At 35.3% G+C, this 16,646-nt stretch overlaps 1 protein-coding gene across 2 annotated transcripts; it reads right to left on the bottom strand.

The window, feature by feature from the left end:
- Positions 1–7,914: 7,914 nt before the first annotated feature.
- Positions 7,915–16,555, bottom strand: LOC144433851 (E3 ubiquitin-protein ligase RING2-like). Of its 2 annotated transcripts, XM_078122230.1 has the most exons (10): positions 16,527–16,555; positions 16,372–16,408; positions 14,914–15,109; positions 14,299–14,422; positions 13,924–14,028; positions 13,094–13,375; positions 11,992–12,126; positions 11,372–11,534; positions 10,616–10,695; positions 7,915–9,672 (listed from the first exon to the last, which is right to left on the bottom strand). In XM_078122230.1, the coding sequence occupies exons 1-10, from the start codon at positions 16,542–16,544 to the stop codon at positions 9,574–9,576; spliced, it is 1,239 nt and encodes a 412-aa protein (XP_077978356.1). In that variant the 5' UTR covers positions 16,545–16,555; the 3' UTR covers positions 7,915–9,573. The 2 variants fall into 2 exon arrangements, with proteins under 2 accessions (XP_077978356.1, XP_077978357.1); XM_078122231.1 differs by lacking the exon at positions 11,992–12,126.
- Between the last annotated feature and the right edge of the window lie 91 nt (positions 16,556–16,646).

Genomic DNA, 16,646 nt, shown 5'->3' with positions numbered 1-16,646 from the left:
GATTTTCAGTCAAACAATGGGAATCCTTTAAATAGTAAATGTCACTTGTTATCACTTCATTGAAATATGTGACGCCAGGCACCATCTATCACAATCAACACTAGTATTAAACATTGATTTGTGGCCTATCACCATGCATGCTCCCATTTCATTCCTATTTGGGGGTATTAGTTTGATTCTCAGAGTTTGATTCTAGAAGTCTTGTGTTACTTTTCTTCCGAAAAACAACATTCAGTTTTAGATTTGGTATCTCAAACGTGTCCCATCTAATGTCAAAATACATGGAGAGTATTAATGAAAAAACCATTGTTAGGTCCAAGTGTAAAATACCACAAACTATGTTAAAATATTAAAATTCAGATGATTAATATGAACAAATTTCGGCCACGTGTACACTATTCAGTTCTCGACTGATTTTGAATTTTTAGATAAATAATCATGGTACAGATAGACAGTCTCACAAAATTCTAATTCAGTTTTCGGTAACTGAAACCATGTCTTAATGAGACATTTTTAGAGGTTTTTATGCAATCCCCTTTTTTACTTGCATTATCATTTCGATACAAAACATGGATTCGAAATTCAGTCAGCAGCCTTGAAGCCAACTTCTCCGACACTTAGGCTGAAATGCAAAACAAGTAACACAATTGAGGCGTGCCATTCATATGATGTGACTCAACAAATTGCACTAAACAAATCCAATCACAAATGTCATCCATTCTTTTGCAATGACGATCTGTCGAGCAAACAGGAGAAATTCTATTGTCGTTTGTATGAATTAAAGATTTTGATAATATTTACCTCGTCTACACGATATTCCACTTTTGTAGCATCTGTTCGCCATCCTCCTCAACATAGAATGTTGCAACATGTATCCGTCGAAAAATCACACGACATTGATACGATAATTGTACATCTAGATGTCATTATGCCCGTCATTTCCAAATTATAACAAGAGAATGTAGTGGTTACGGCACTAGCCCGGAGCTGTGATACTGCCTTGTTTACCATGTTTTATTTCTTTTTATGATCTGTGATTTTATTACACCTAACAAAAGTTGAGTTTGTCAAAGTTGAGTAGAGTGTTGCCACTGACGATTTTTCCATTCGTTTGAAATGTTATTATGACTAGTTTATAAACTAGCCCAAATTCACAGTTGATGCAATTTTTGAAAGGCAGTGACACAGTCCTGCTTTTACGTATTTTAGTAGTAACTGAGCAGATAATTTTGATGGTTACTTATTGTTAAACTTTGAAGTCAATATATGCACTAGTGACTTTGTAAGTAGAGTATCTGTAAAGTCATTCGAATGACAGCATAGGGCTCATGGAAAAGTTCATTCTATAATGACAAATTGGCATAAATCTGATAACAATAAGTGCAATATCAATAACCAAATACACGAAATCATTTGTTGTATGTTATATATTTGTTTGATTTAGGTCGTGGTCTCTGTTTACAATGAAAAATGTCAGATAAAATCTGTTTCCTTGTTTGTTTTAAAACCTCGTGATAATTTAGCATTTTTGTTCCTCCTCACGTCATCGATCATAGAACCTCAAACTACTGTGTTGGTTGTGCCAGTGTTTATCATGTTACTATATGTTATTATGGTAACAGGACAAACGCCCCCCGGACAACCCCCCCCCCCCCCCGGACAAACGCCCCCCCCCCGGACAAATGCCCCGGACAAATGCCCCCGAACAAATGCTTACGGTAGGACTATGGCTCACGATTCAACCAAGAAAGGCATATTTTTAGGGTTTAGCATTTCTACTATAGTGTGATTGAAAGACGTGATTTCAGGAGGTGTACTTAAAATTAAAAATATGGTTTTATCACTTAGTATTTATGCAATCGCATTCCAGAGTTCTACACAAATTGGTGCCGATTTCAAGAATCGTCATGTGCTTGACTTTTTGAGGGGAATAGCCTACTACCTCCAGTTTTGAATATTATAGTAATATTTAGTATTTATGCAATCAGATTCTGGAGTTCTACACTTAAGCAATTCCTATTAATTGCCTTATTTAAAAATCAAATCCCGTGTTTATCACACTTTGTTGTTTGTATTTTTCTTTATAGTCTTCACAATTTCAGTGTAATGTCAGAAATATAATGTGTATGTGTATATAATAATGACTGGGTTTGTTAAGTCATTTTTAACAAAAGTACACCACCCGAAATCACTTTATAAGCACGCTTTTGGTAATAATACAATAAAAGTGATAAAATCAAAGCATGCCCTATTTGGTCGAATTCAACATGTTTTGAACATCTTCTGTCTATTCATTCGTTATACAATAAAAGTGATAAAACCATATTTTAATTGTACTCCCAAAATCAGGATTTTTTGGATCTCTATTCTTAGGCAATGACAGTCCCACCGGGGCATTTGTCCTAAGGGGGCGTTTGTCCGGGGGGCATTTGTCCGGGGGCGTTTGTCCGGGGGGCATTTGTCATAGAACCGTTATTATATGTCTACTCACAGACTTACTTGTCTGTGGTCTATTGTTGATAAATCTGAAGATGTTTAAGAATTTAGATATAGTATTTAAAAAAACGAACCAAAAGCGACAAATGTAAGGATATTATTTGCCTAGGTATGTTTATCTCTAAGTTCATAAGTGAATCAATTCTTAATACCCCATCATTTATACACGACACAATCTACTTTCAAGTATTTAAACAATCTAGCTCCAATATTGATCGGTGAGTTGTTTGGCATATTTATATTCCTAAACTGTCATTACTAAACTTGACAGTAACTCACTTCTATTCGTAAATCATGAACAAGAACAGTGTACTTCTAGTTCTCACCCTTTCTCTGTTTTTCATTTCAAGCGCCTTCTGTGCTCTTGTGAAAGACAACGAGGCACCAGCGTTGGCAGAAGAAGCAGTGAATGAAATTGCCGAAGATACACAGAACGAAATTCCCGAAGCAAATGACCTAGAAGAGGTAAACGAATGTAATGTTTTCTTAAACACTTGCATTAATAGTTGTCAAGGATTAATTGCGAATTGTTCCAGTAAATTTTGTTTCTTCCGGATTTTAAGTACTTAACTTGATTAACGTGTATTTTCAGGCTGAAGACGTCGATGGTGTTCAAAGTGTCGGCATTCTACGTTTTGAAGAAGAACCGGGTGACGGTAAGATCTATTTACCATATGCTCAATTAGGGAAACGAGTGCAAACAAGCTAGGCAATCAAGAGTACTCCCAATAGTATAGTACCAAATCTGTTGTGCATTTTAATTGTTATGTTATGTTATGTTATGTTATGTTATGTTATGTTGTGTTATGTTATGTTATGAATTACATCCCTTCGAAACACCAACATGACTGAGGAGAGTGTTTTCGTTTGACACATTCGCGTACAAACATTCACACACTCATGCTTTACCGTGACAAGTTTACGAAATCTTGGTTTATCAACAGTACTAGAGCTTAAATTGCAACTGTGTGTGATGTATGTCCAGTCGATATATATGTCTACATTGTCCAATTGGCAAGGGCCAACATCATCATGATTCTACAAATGTCAAGAAAGCGTTCCATTCTGATAATAAAATGAGATGGTAATACACTGTAAATTTATAGCGGTGAGGAGGTGTTTAAAGTAACACTGTTCTATTTCACATACAGGCAACGAATGCTACACCTTATCTGATGGTGCCGATTATCGAGGTACAAAATCTACAACCCTGAGTGGCCGTACTTGTCAGCAGTGGACGTCCCAGTACCCACATGAACACACAGTGTTACCAGAAAACTACGCCAATTCCGGTCTTGGAGATCACAACTACTGTCGTAACCCCGATGATGCTGATGATCCATGGTGTTACACTACTGACCAAGCACAAAGATGGGAATATTGTGATGTAGGGAGTCCAAAAAGTTCGTGTGCCGATGGTAAGTGAGGTTTATGTATGTATGTATGTATGTATGTATGTATGTATGTATGTATGTATGTGTGTATGTGTGTATGTGTGTATGTGTGTGTATGTATGTATGTACATGTATGTATGTATGTATGTATGTATGTATGTATGTATGTATGTATGTATGTATGTATGTATGTATGTATGTATGTGTGTGTGTGTGTGTGTGTGTGTGTGTACGGTCAGTCTGTCTGTCTGTCTGTCTGTTTGTTTGTTTGTGTGTGTGTGTGTGTGTGTGTGTGAGAGATAGAGTGTGTATGTGTGTGTGTGTGTGTGTGTGTGTGTGTGTGTGTGTGACTGTGTGTGTAGAGAGAGGGGTGGGATTCTTCTTAACGCCTTGATATTGAGAGTAGAGCATATAGAGATGTATACTTGGGGTGGGTGCACCATTTGTATTATACTGTGTATTTTGATTGCGAAAGGGGCGAGCAGAATTTATGGCAGGGGAGGTTTATTTGTTTAGATCCATTTTGCCATTTTGCCCCCCCCCCCCCCCCGCGCCCTCTCAAATAATATCAAGGCCCCTCTGTAATGAACGGAATGATGTAGCTCCCTCCTCCGAATGTAATAGCAATTTCGAAGTCTACAGTTAGATACCCCCCCCCCCACTCCCCTCGCCCCAAAAAAACACAAGCTGAAGATGTACGATAAAAGGTTTCACTACTTTAGTAACATGGACAATCAGAGTCCATAAGATATTACGTGTACAACTGGTATTTCTATACAAATAGATGTGGTCTTCGCAAAGTGAAATCTAATATTGCCATCACCTGTATTTTGAGATAGTTGGTCTGCAGTGGGGGGGGGGGTTAGACAACATCACCGCGATGTCTGCTGGAAGGGGTATGTGATTTTTTGAAAGTGGGGACATGTAGGAGGCGATTTAGAGGCATAAAGTATGAATCTACAAGCCATATAAAACTGCGTTTTCTTGGCTATCACATCCCACATAATTAGATGCAGATAAATTGTAAATTAACATTCAGTTGATCATTTTGCAAATGTACACTGTGAATGACTGCTCGTGAGATTTAATTTTCGAGACAACGCCTCCTTTCAGACCATTAGAAGCCCCCCCCCCCCGAGTTTTTGTCTTGCACTCCACCCCGTTTCTGACCTCGCCACATCCTACATCGATCTAGACAGTAGAACATAGATACTACATGTGTGTATCGTTGTCGTCATGATTCCATATTCTTTCAGATTCTACCAGAACTGGTTTTGTGTACACACGGTGGGGCCATAGTTCATGTCCCGGAAATACCAAACTTATCTACCACGGTATGTTGTAGCTTTACTATCACCTTTAAACATTCGAAATCAGATTTAAAAAAAAAAAAAAAAAAAAAACCTTTCGTACGCGAAATCCATTTTTGTTCTCTGTAGTCATTTATTGTTCATACCAATTCTCATCATCGCCAATGGTAACGTAATGTGTGACAAACTGGCACTGCAGGTCACCATATGAAATCACACGAGACACACTTTTCATGTTCACAGTGAATAAACTGATAATATTCTTCAAATATTTGTTAATGTAGAATTTCATCTCCGAATGATGATTAGGCTTTTGTATTCGTTCCTACTTTAGGTATGATGGCTGGGAAGTATTATAGCCATGGTGGAGGTGGAAGTAACTACCTGTGTTTACCAGAAATACCCAAATATGACGACGATGTGGTTGTACATGGAGGACAAAGCGATCGTGCCACTCTATATCACGCACAGTACTATGCTTCTACCGGCCCATTCGCTTCTAAACTTTACCATGATGTGCCCTGTGCTGTCTGTCTTCAAGAATATCGTAATAATCATTTCATGTACCCGGGTCGTGATGATTGTCCCAACGGCTGGACCAGAGAGTATTATGGGTATCTGATGTCGGCCGATAATGATCATAAGACGACAGAGTACATTTGTGTTGATGTGAACGGCGAGGTGTTGCCGGGCACGTCCATTAACGTCTATGGAGCTCTACTTTATCCAGTCGAGAGTAAATGTTCAACAGGTGGTGGGTTACCATGCGCCCCTTACGTTGATGGTTACGAGTTGACGTGTGCTATTTGTTCGATTTAGTTCGCCCAGCGTATATTATGCTCTTATTGATAATTGTGTCGAAACTGGCATACCAAATGGATGTTATATCTGTTACAAGAGGGGAGTGTATCAAATACATTCAAGTTAACCAGTTATCTATTTACATATTGATTTTATCTGATTCTTGTCATTGTTTTTAGGGAATGAGCAGTATTTACAGTGGGAGCTCTGAGTAGGAGACTGAGTAGAAAATATTTCGATCAAATGTTTTTTCGCCGCCCTCCCAAACTTCAAGCGCAAAAAAAAAAAAAATAAATAAACAAGAGCAAATATTTCAGTCCCTCTTTCAGGCCATTAGAATTTTCAAGACCTCCCCCTCGCTTCCCAAATATTTTCGTGGCACCCTATTACCACCTTAACCCCCTTACGTAAATTATGCTCGTTCCTTTACCCGAACAAATTCGTTTCACCTGGAAGAGGATGATGGTAGTGATGATTTAGCTCAGTCGTACCCAAAACATACACGTCGATGACAAATAAGGAAGACATGTATTCTACTACTAATGTACTACTGTACCAGATTTTAAATGTATAATAAACTCAGCTATCTACTTGCAGTATATCTGATTTGTCATTTCTTACAATTCTTTCTGGTGAATGTTATTTCATTCCGTTGTCATCTCAAACAATATGTTCATTGGCAGTTACGGTTACCAAGATTCCTCTCGCTTCGCAGTAGCCCTAATCAATATTAAAGATTGATCTGTTGTGAACTGCTTATGTTATCAATGTAATGGTGCTCTGTACGGGTCTAACGTCGTCGGTTCTAACTATTACTTGGATGTATTACGCTGGTTCAAAATGATACAGGGCTTTGGATGGTCCATGCGACAGATATTTAGAAAGTGTTCATATTTGTATGTATGTATGTATGTATGTATGTATGTATGTATGTATGTATGTATGTATGTATGTATGTATGTATGTATGTATGTGTGTGACATGTGCCCTGCCTATTCCAGTGCATTACTATTCATGAGCAGGTACATGAATATTAATTAGGGGTTGGATTACCATTATCATTGGCTTGTAACTGTTAGTGTACCACATGTAGCAATAAAGAATGTAGTGTTTTGAGTGTACTCTACGACACTGGTTATCTTACCTTACCCACTATGCCAAACACCGGTCAACTCGCTACCAAGACCAGGATTAAGAACTTGATAAGGTTACAATATATATATATATATATATATATATATATATATATATATATATATATATATATATATATATATATATATATATATATATATATATATATATATATATATATATATATATATATATATATATATATATATATATATATATATATATATATATACCTGATGATCGCAATATGTCTGATGATCGCAATATGCGTGAAACTCCGAGTTACACCCAAGAAAGAGTTCCAGTACTACCAAAACTATATATATATATATATATATATATATAATTATATATATGTGGACACATACAGAGCCCAATGTAATATCCCCCCACCCCCACCCCCATCCCCACCTTAGGGGAACTAACTGTACATCCATCTACAAGAACACCAGAAAGAAAACACTACAACTCAGTACTGAAGAAGCAAAAACATTTTCTTTTTATATAATGTACTTCATATTGAATAAACAAAATAAAAGACAATTCTGGATTGGTAACCATGACAACTACACCAGTCCTGGCTAGAGAGACTATCCATAGACTTTGTTTGATTATATCAAAGACAGAGAATAATGAAACATTTATACAGGACTGCTGGCAGTATAGCTAAAAGACGGATTGCTGATGGTAGGTTGACTACAATGCCACTCAAGCATTCAATTCATGTTGTTACTGAGTTTAATACACAAAAATACTATTTTGGGAGGGGGGTGGGTGGGTGGGGTGAGAGGGTGAAGGCAGCTTATGTAAAATACTAAAGTGCAAGTATTGATAGCACTGGAATGTCTTAAATGGCAAAAAGGAATTTTTTCTGTAATTTGTAAAATAAAGTTATATAATAATGCAAATTTTTCGACAGGGCTTTCCTGTAACATTTTTAAAATACTGTACATCATACAATCAATAGTTGTCTCAACTCCTTGTACAGTTGATGGTACTAACTGCAACTTCTTCCAACAATATGAAATCTGTCACATGACCATCATCATTCCTAAGCAAGTTAAATATGTAACAATTTATATGACCGCTTTTCATGTTAGTTATTCACAACAAATAGTAGAAGCAGTGACTGTGCCACCAATATGCAAATTATGAGTCAGTAATTGTGACTCTTCTTCCCTGATGACTCCACATAAACTACAGGACAGACATACTAGATTAAATGTGAAATTGAATGAGAGTAGTCTTTATCATCTAAGTGTACAACTCACAACCATTATCAATAATATTGTGGAACATTTTCAATTTGACATGGAAAATACTTCCTGAAAGTTGTGAAATGATCAGGAAAATTCACATGAGTTATTTAAAATAACCCAAACTATTCTGTTCTCAAGTGAAATCTCATATGTGTGCAAACATGAAATAACAAGATTGACCAACATTTCAATTACTAATATGGTATGAAATAGCTATAACTATTAAAAAGTAGGAAATCCATACAGGAGTAATTTTTTGTACTCAAGTAAAATACTATTGTATGACAAAGATCTACACAATGGTTCACAACATTTCAGTAAAAGTAAATAACACAAGAAATGAAATGATGAAGACATAGTAAAGTATATACATAACATAAACTACTTATAAAATACCCAAATCTGGACTATCTTTCCTGGCCTTACTGTTGGGGGTATTGACGGCTTCTGTTTTTCCCCTCTCAAATATATCACTACATTGGCACTAACATAGAACTATGCAGGTATAGCTATTCTGCCAAACTCACCTTTCTTTATCAAAAAAAGTGTACACTGCAGTGACTGTCTAAATACTCATATCAAAAGTATGCACAGCAGGTATAGGAACTGATACATGTCAAACACTCCTACGGTGTTCTATATTAACTTTGAATACAGTAGTATTGGTATACTATAAACTTCCACCTTTATAACACTGAGACACACACTGACAGAGTTGAGGTGAGTTTTGAAACTATAAATCAGCTCCTATCAATAGTACCTTTTTATTTCGTGGGGAAACATATCAAAACTTGCCCCTATGATATTGAGACAGTAAGACAACATTTTAACATTGCTTATGTATTGAACATACTGTTTCCATGATCCTCTCTGGGCATAGAGGCTTCCTTGGCACTTTGTGCCACAGTTCCTGTTCTTTGCAGTGTTGGAATCGCTATTTTATTTGGCAACACTCATAGCCTTACACGTTGTGCCAAAAATACCACTGGTGCACAAAAAAATATCATCTCATATTTTTATACAGAGGCAAACATCTCCATTGGACTTGTGGTCATTTAATGCTGAATATCAACCAACTAACTGTTTTAGGTCAAAGGTCGCAACCTTGTATGCCAATTGTCCTATTGTATAAAACATGCAGTGAGGGATATCTTCAATATTAGATTTCACCAATTTCGTTTATGACTGTTTTTTCCAAGAGTAGAACATTTCTAGTGGTTTGTTGACTTTCCAGTATCTCTCATTGACTTGATCCAGAGTCATTGAACCATTCAAATCCTGTGAATTAGAAAAAAAAGAACCATATCATGTAATTGCATCATGCCACTTTTATCATTTCATCACGGTAGTTTTGAATCCTATGGTGGACAATAAAATTGACCAGTAAGTTGTAAGTAGGTCAAACATACATGGCTTTCCCAATCATTTTACCAGGCTTGCAATCAAACACATCGGTATATTTTTATGGGAAACTCGCCAGTTTTACCTCATTTCCCTACTTTGTTACCAAGTCCCAAACCTTAGACTTAGTAAAAACACTTTAGATTATTTCAGATATGTTATAGTGACCTTATAAGGTCGTCTTACATGAATTTGATCAACCATTTGTTAAGTTCAGCATGTTAACCTGTCTACCATGATGTATTTGTTTGTACATAAAAATGATAAAGTTTGGAAATACAGGATCAAAACGTCATTTCATACCATTCTCTATACAATGTTGCGACAAAAATATCCGTAATATTACATTAAGTATTCTAAAACTGATATTCATTTAGATTTTTTTTCATCAGTATGAAATAAATGGATGAACATAATTTATGCTAATTATATTCAAGTTAAAAATGAAAGATACAATTTTGAGGAATTTTCTATATATGTTGGTTTACAGTGCACCCTCTAATATTAGAGTAACAAAACTGATGTTGTGGATCAAAATGATAGAAATTGGGTTTTCTTTTAAGCTACCCCATAGTAAGGGATAGCGGAACACTACATTTTGGTGATTCACCAGAAGTTATTGTGCATCAGTGGTACATCAGATTGGAATTGCACTTACGCATTCATGTATACACACACACACACACACACACACACACACACACACACACGCACACATGGGCAGACACATGCACACATGCAAACAAACACCGCATACAAACACCACATACAAACACCACATACACACACACACATACCACACACACACACACACACTTACAGTGTACTGTCCAGGTGTACTTGCTATGTAGATGGTGAAATCAGAATCATCCTGTGGAGGTCCATCACCATTCATAGAGTCTGTAACGGTATAAATACAACAATGATACTATTTGTACTGGCATCTACTTATATATATGTCCTTGACTTCATCATACAAACTATCAATATACACTGTTAATTGGTGTACTTGTTAATCAAATGTTACACACTCTAACCTACAAGAATTAGTTTCGGTATAAATGTTGCATTGTACAGTGGATCATGGCTCTGATATTCTGAGTTTTAACACTTTAAAGCCTGACATCCTATATAGGGTGTAATTAAAGGTAAACACAAAGATTATAAGTGAACATGGTACATCAGTTAATGAATGGGTTATCTGGAACATTATAACTTCATAAATGGCCATGTTTCAAACTCATGCTACACTAGTTATGGATAGAACTAACCTCTAATTAACATGTACAGTGTTTAAATATTGGTATTTTAACAATTTTCAGAGAATATATTGTTGTTTGTCAGTGTCTGTTTGAAAAAAATAATACTTCTGAAGTTCAGTTACAACAGGTAAAACAGCATTTTGACAAAAATTGGGCAATTTTATATTGAGTTTAACTTTTATGTCATACTGGTACAGTTTATTGTGATGACTTATTTAATATGGCTATAAAAACACACTCCACACAGTATTGGCCTTTTTTTCCTAATATTCACCACTGCTAACCGTTTTCACAGGTACACAACAAAGACTTACCACTGTCTCTAACATTTTCTAATGCCATTCTCATGGCTAAATACTTGGCTAAATGGTCAATGGTGGCATTGGCTGTAGTTTTGATGAATCTTGTCTGGGATGAGGTGGGTTCACTGGCTGCTTCTTCTTCATCTGGGTGAGGTTTAAATACAAGCTCTATTTCCTGCAACAACACAAATACAATTTCACGATATTAATCTAATTTTGCACCTAACCACAAAATGAAAATGCAACTATTTATCAAACAACCAATAGACTGTTATATTCTTGTTTGGGAGTGGCTCTAATCATGGGTCAAAGCCCTTTGCTGCTATAAATATAACATTACCAGGTTCTGGTTTTATTCTTGTGTGCCAGCTTTAAAAGTTGGGCTAACAAAGTAATATACATGTATTTCCAAATACAGAAAACTGATCATATGGGCATAAATAACATGCTTATAGGACTGACTATTACACTGTACTGCTATAAATAATAGTAATCAAGATCCTCAAGAAATTATAAGATGCCTGGCAATTGAGGTCTCGGTTTACAAAGATAGAAACAAACTAAAACTATTGTTGTGACATGTTGATACAATATATAAGTGATTGAATGGACGTTGGTTTAATTGTACTCACAGTAGGGTGGCGTTTCTGATGACTTCTGTGATCTTGCAGGGTACATTTTGGGGGGCTTCCAATGTTTACACTATCTTGATCACAGGGTGATAAGATTCCCACAACAGAGGCACCACTATCACCCACTTGTGTAATCTACCACATTGAACAACAATAGTTTTAGTTTGTGTCTATTTCAGTGAACCAAGACCTTGATTGTCAGAATAGTGTGTCTGTACAATATGACATATAAATCACTATAGTTATCATTCACAGTTAAATCAAATAGTTTGTATCCCTACAATACGAGAAGTCCCTTCAAAGTCAAATTTCTACCAGTTAATTATTTACCTGGAATAAATTCTAAGCAAAAGATCTCTTGAATCTGCTGAATCTTAGTAAAGGTGAATGACATTTGTGAAATTTTGTAACATATCTTTATCGTGCAGTAAGTAATATTGATAACTTTGAAAATGTTTGACTTCACCAGTACTTACATTGGGGCTATTACTGTATACACAAAAACACTACATGCAATTAGTTGTTAACTGTGTCTAACTTAAGGCCTGGAATAAATATCAAACTTCTCATGCACCTCATCTGTTTGTACTGAAGTTAACATGTACAATATTAAATACGACACAGAATAGACATCAAATTCAATCTGTTGAATTAAATACAAAAACAAATGGCTTAGAGGGTCTAGTGGTGTATGGCATGCTTAGGGGTCAAATCATATGGTGGAACTGTTGTTGACACACAAAATCATGGAAGAAAGAAATGTCAAGGCATCATGCTATTTCAGTACAAAAAAGGAAGATGAAGTTAATTTTAAGATTGATGCATAATCTTGATGTTGCTGCCAATACGTTTGAATATGACATGACTGTGAATGACAGGTGCACTGAATCATGGTTTAATATTTAGAATTAGATTCAAGACTTTAGAAGTTCAACAGTTGTCATGAGTCACACTTGTGCTGTTATTTTAGACAGGCAACTAATTGTAATAAACATTGAATTTGTCATGTACCTAAATAATCTAATAATTTGATTGGGTACATGAGAAGTTTGACATTTATTCCAGGTTATATATGTCAATGGTAAACTTTATCAGTACTTACATTGATAGATTCTGTAACTTCTGAGCATCCTTCTCCAACAGAGTCATCAGCTTCAGGTCCTGATTCATCTGATGCTGTTTTAGGTTTCTTTGGTTGGTGTTGTTCTGATGCTTCATCACAACCAGTAACACCAACAGCTGCAACTCCTTGTGGTGGTGGGCTCTCATGTCCACCATTCTCATTTTCCTGTCCATTTCCATTTTCATGTTCGTGCTCATGTTCATGTTCGTGTTCATGTTCATGATCATGATTATGGTTATTTTCTTCAACTGGTTGCTTTCGCTATAAAAGAGACAGAAATATCACAGTAAAATGCACTGAGCTTTACACAATCAACACTCAAAAACTGATACTGAAAACAAAGGAATTGTTAACATTTCTGATAAAACTTGCATTTAAAATGTTTTCTAATTTAATGTAAAACGAATACAAAATTTATCCAGATTGGCTGAAAAATAATGCCTTGGTTATCTTAGGATGATTTTCAATTCATTGTGTACTGGTAGGAGAAATGCAAAATCTTTATATCTTCTACACACGGTATCCCTTCCATTGAATCATTCACAGACAAAGAATGATTTCTTGATATTTCACAAGCTTTAATTAATTAAAAAAAATATTAAAAGAACAAAATTACACCATTATCATTATTATAATTTGGTTTTATTTTGGAAAGTTTCAGCCAATAAATCAGATCTTGAAACTGCATACAATAACAAAATATAAAGACATCAGGAAGAAAAAGAGGGTGAAAACAGACATGTGCATGAAAAAATGTTTCAATTGTCTCAGAGTACACAAAAGATTAAATTGATAATGAAAGTACATACCACTCTCTGGGCTCTGTTGATGGCTTGGATTTTTAAACCTTCTTCTATACTGTTTTGTAAAGCTTGTTGATTATGATGCTTACTCAATCTTGCCAGCAATTTTTCCTGCAAAGAAATATAGATATATAATGTAATTCAAACTGTACTCATCAGGTACTACCTCAAAGTCTTCAAAAGATGTTGGCTGAGGTGGATAATGTGGGTTATAAATATAATATATACTGACGTCATTACCAAAAAGTGATGGGTTTTTTTACGAAATGTAATGTATTACCCTGAATTTGACATCACACTATAATATTATGATTTCTAATACTCTTCTATTTACATGAAAAATTCAAAACATGTCAATAAAAATCTGACAAATTACCCTACCTGTTGTGCCTCATATTCATCTCGACTTGGATATATTTTAGATATCAAAGCATCAAAGTTGGGATCGGGTCGCAAGGATCGACGAGACACCAGCTTCTTTCTACATGTAGGGCATTCTTTATTGCTGCAAACAAGATAAACATACATGTGTAACTGTAAGTTATATTTCAATGAAATACAATGTTACCTTAAGGTACAAAAAATGCTATCAATATTGAAGTCCTAGCAACTGTAACCTTTTATGTACTGGTATTATGGTGCAATCACTCTAACTCGCTCAATTACCTCATCACCAATCCTTGATGGTATTTTGTGCACTGCCATGATGACCGGAACAGAAGACTTATTTTATGTTTTACCAGGAAACCTTACATTTCTGGGATATTAATAGAGTTTGCTTACTAGATAACTATAATTAACATACATGCCTTCAATGAGTATAACAGAAATGAATAGAAAATAAAATATAAATTATAAAAAGAGAATATTTGTTCCAATAGAGAAATTGGAGTTTAAAAAGCTTGGTAATTTCTTTTAAAACTGTCATCTGACAAAAAAATCAGCTCACATAGTTGTTCCTGTAATCATGTCAGAAATGTAATAATTTGTACTTACCCACTTCTGAGGGCAGTGGTGATACACTCTTGACAAAAGCGATGTAAACATTCCTTGGTTGTCATTGTATTTTTCAGCATATCTAAGCATATTGGACACATCAATTCACTGTGTAGACTACGTGGTGATACTGCTATCTCTGTACCATCAGTAATAGCTTCTTGAGGTGTACGATGAAGTTCATACAGACTGAGTTCTAAAGCATCAAATGTACAATTTACTGGTTAATATCGTCATTCTGTTATCCTGGTTATGTACGTGTTTTGATTGTGAAAGTCTTGTTTTTGGGGGGTTTTTGTGTGCTCGTTTTATTGTTTTTATCTACTCGTTTTAAATTGTTTTTGTTTTTATGGCAGACACTATAATTTCCTGACAAGGATCAATAAAGTTTTATTGTATTGTATTGTATTGTATTGTACTACTTGAATATATTGAATGATCTACAATAAGTTTACAGTATGCACACAACTCGGTATTTTCAGGAAGTGATTCACTGTAAAGCACTGAATCAAAACAGCATTTTCTGGGCCATTACAGAGCCAAGTGGTTCAATCCTCAAAATTCTTGAAAACAATATTTGGCACTCAGTCACTAAAATGTAGAACATTTCCTGGGTCATCCAATGACTTAATTGAAATCAATATCAGTAGCTTGACATGGATTATGGTACACACTAATGAGGTACAAAAACAAAAATTGAAAACCTGTATCCTTGCTACTAAATGTATTTTATATATTTTCAAAGGATTCAACTAATGAGAGGTTGCAATTTTTTGGCTGTGACTTATTTGAAAAAGTCAAACATAACATTTGAACACATTCAAAATTGTAAAAAAATTCACTGGGGTTTTCATTTAATCTCATAACATCAGTAGTCTAGCATACTAAATACTCAGTAAAAAATAATGTATTTTACAGTGTCGGTAAAAATTCTTTCATTTTTGTTGTTTTTATTTTATCATCTATACAAATGAGGCATTTCCTGTTTGGCTCACCTTGTGTCGATCTCCCCATCTCACAATGCCTTCATTAAAAACACGAAATGATGTACAGAAAGGATTTTGCAACACACTAACTGGATTATATAGTTTACAGATATTACTACTGTCAGTGGTGATTTATAGGTTGAAACTAGATGATAACAACGCAAGGCGGCAAGTGACAACATATTTATCAAAACAGGACGATCATTAGCATATGATATATAGCAATATCGATAATATTGACTCTGTTTATCGGATTCGTAATATGAAAATATAAGGCAGCGTCGAAAAACAATGCACGCTGTATTAGCCAACTACGTTGGCAGACAACGACTAACAGCCACACCATAATTTCTGTGCTTCTATCGCTGTATCCTCACCACATAGACTCCTCTGTCTGTTTTTAACTTCACAAATAGACGATTCGGATCATTTGTATGCAAATCTTTTTAAAGAGAAGTATAAATATACATACCCCAGGTTTTGTTGGGTTGCAGGCTTGATCCCGGTGTCTAAAATGAAAAGGAGATGAACAGTACATCGGTAAATTAGAAGGAATACTCTACATTACACAATTACATCAAGAATACATTGTAAATGTACAAAAAAGCGCACGAAAGACAATCTCACCACAGGAGTGTTCGCCATTTTTGACCACAGATACATCGTTACATTTGTAGTACACTTCTTCCATTGGTACAGATTGATCAAGATTATATTTGTTCAGCTTTTCCTGCATTTTTCATCTAA

The sequence above is a fragment of the Glandiceps talaboti genome, chromosome 4, assembly GCF_964340395.1.
Source record: "Glandiceps talaboti chromosome 4, keGlaTala1.1, whole genome shotgun sequence".
Classification (NCBI taxonomy): domain Eukaryota; kingdom Metazoa; phylum Hemichordata; class Enteropneusta; family Spengelidae; genus Glandiceps; species Glandiceps talaboti.
This window is presented reverse-complemented; position numbering and strand designations above follow the sequence as displayed.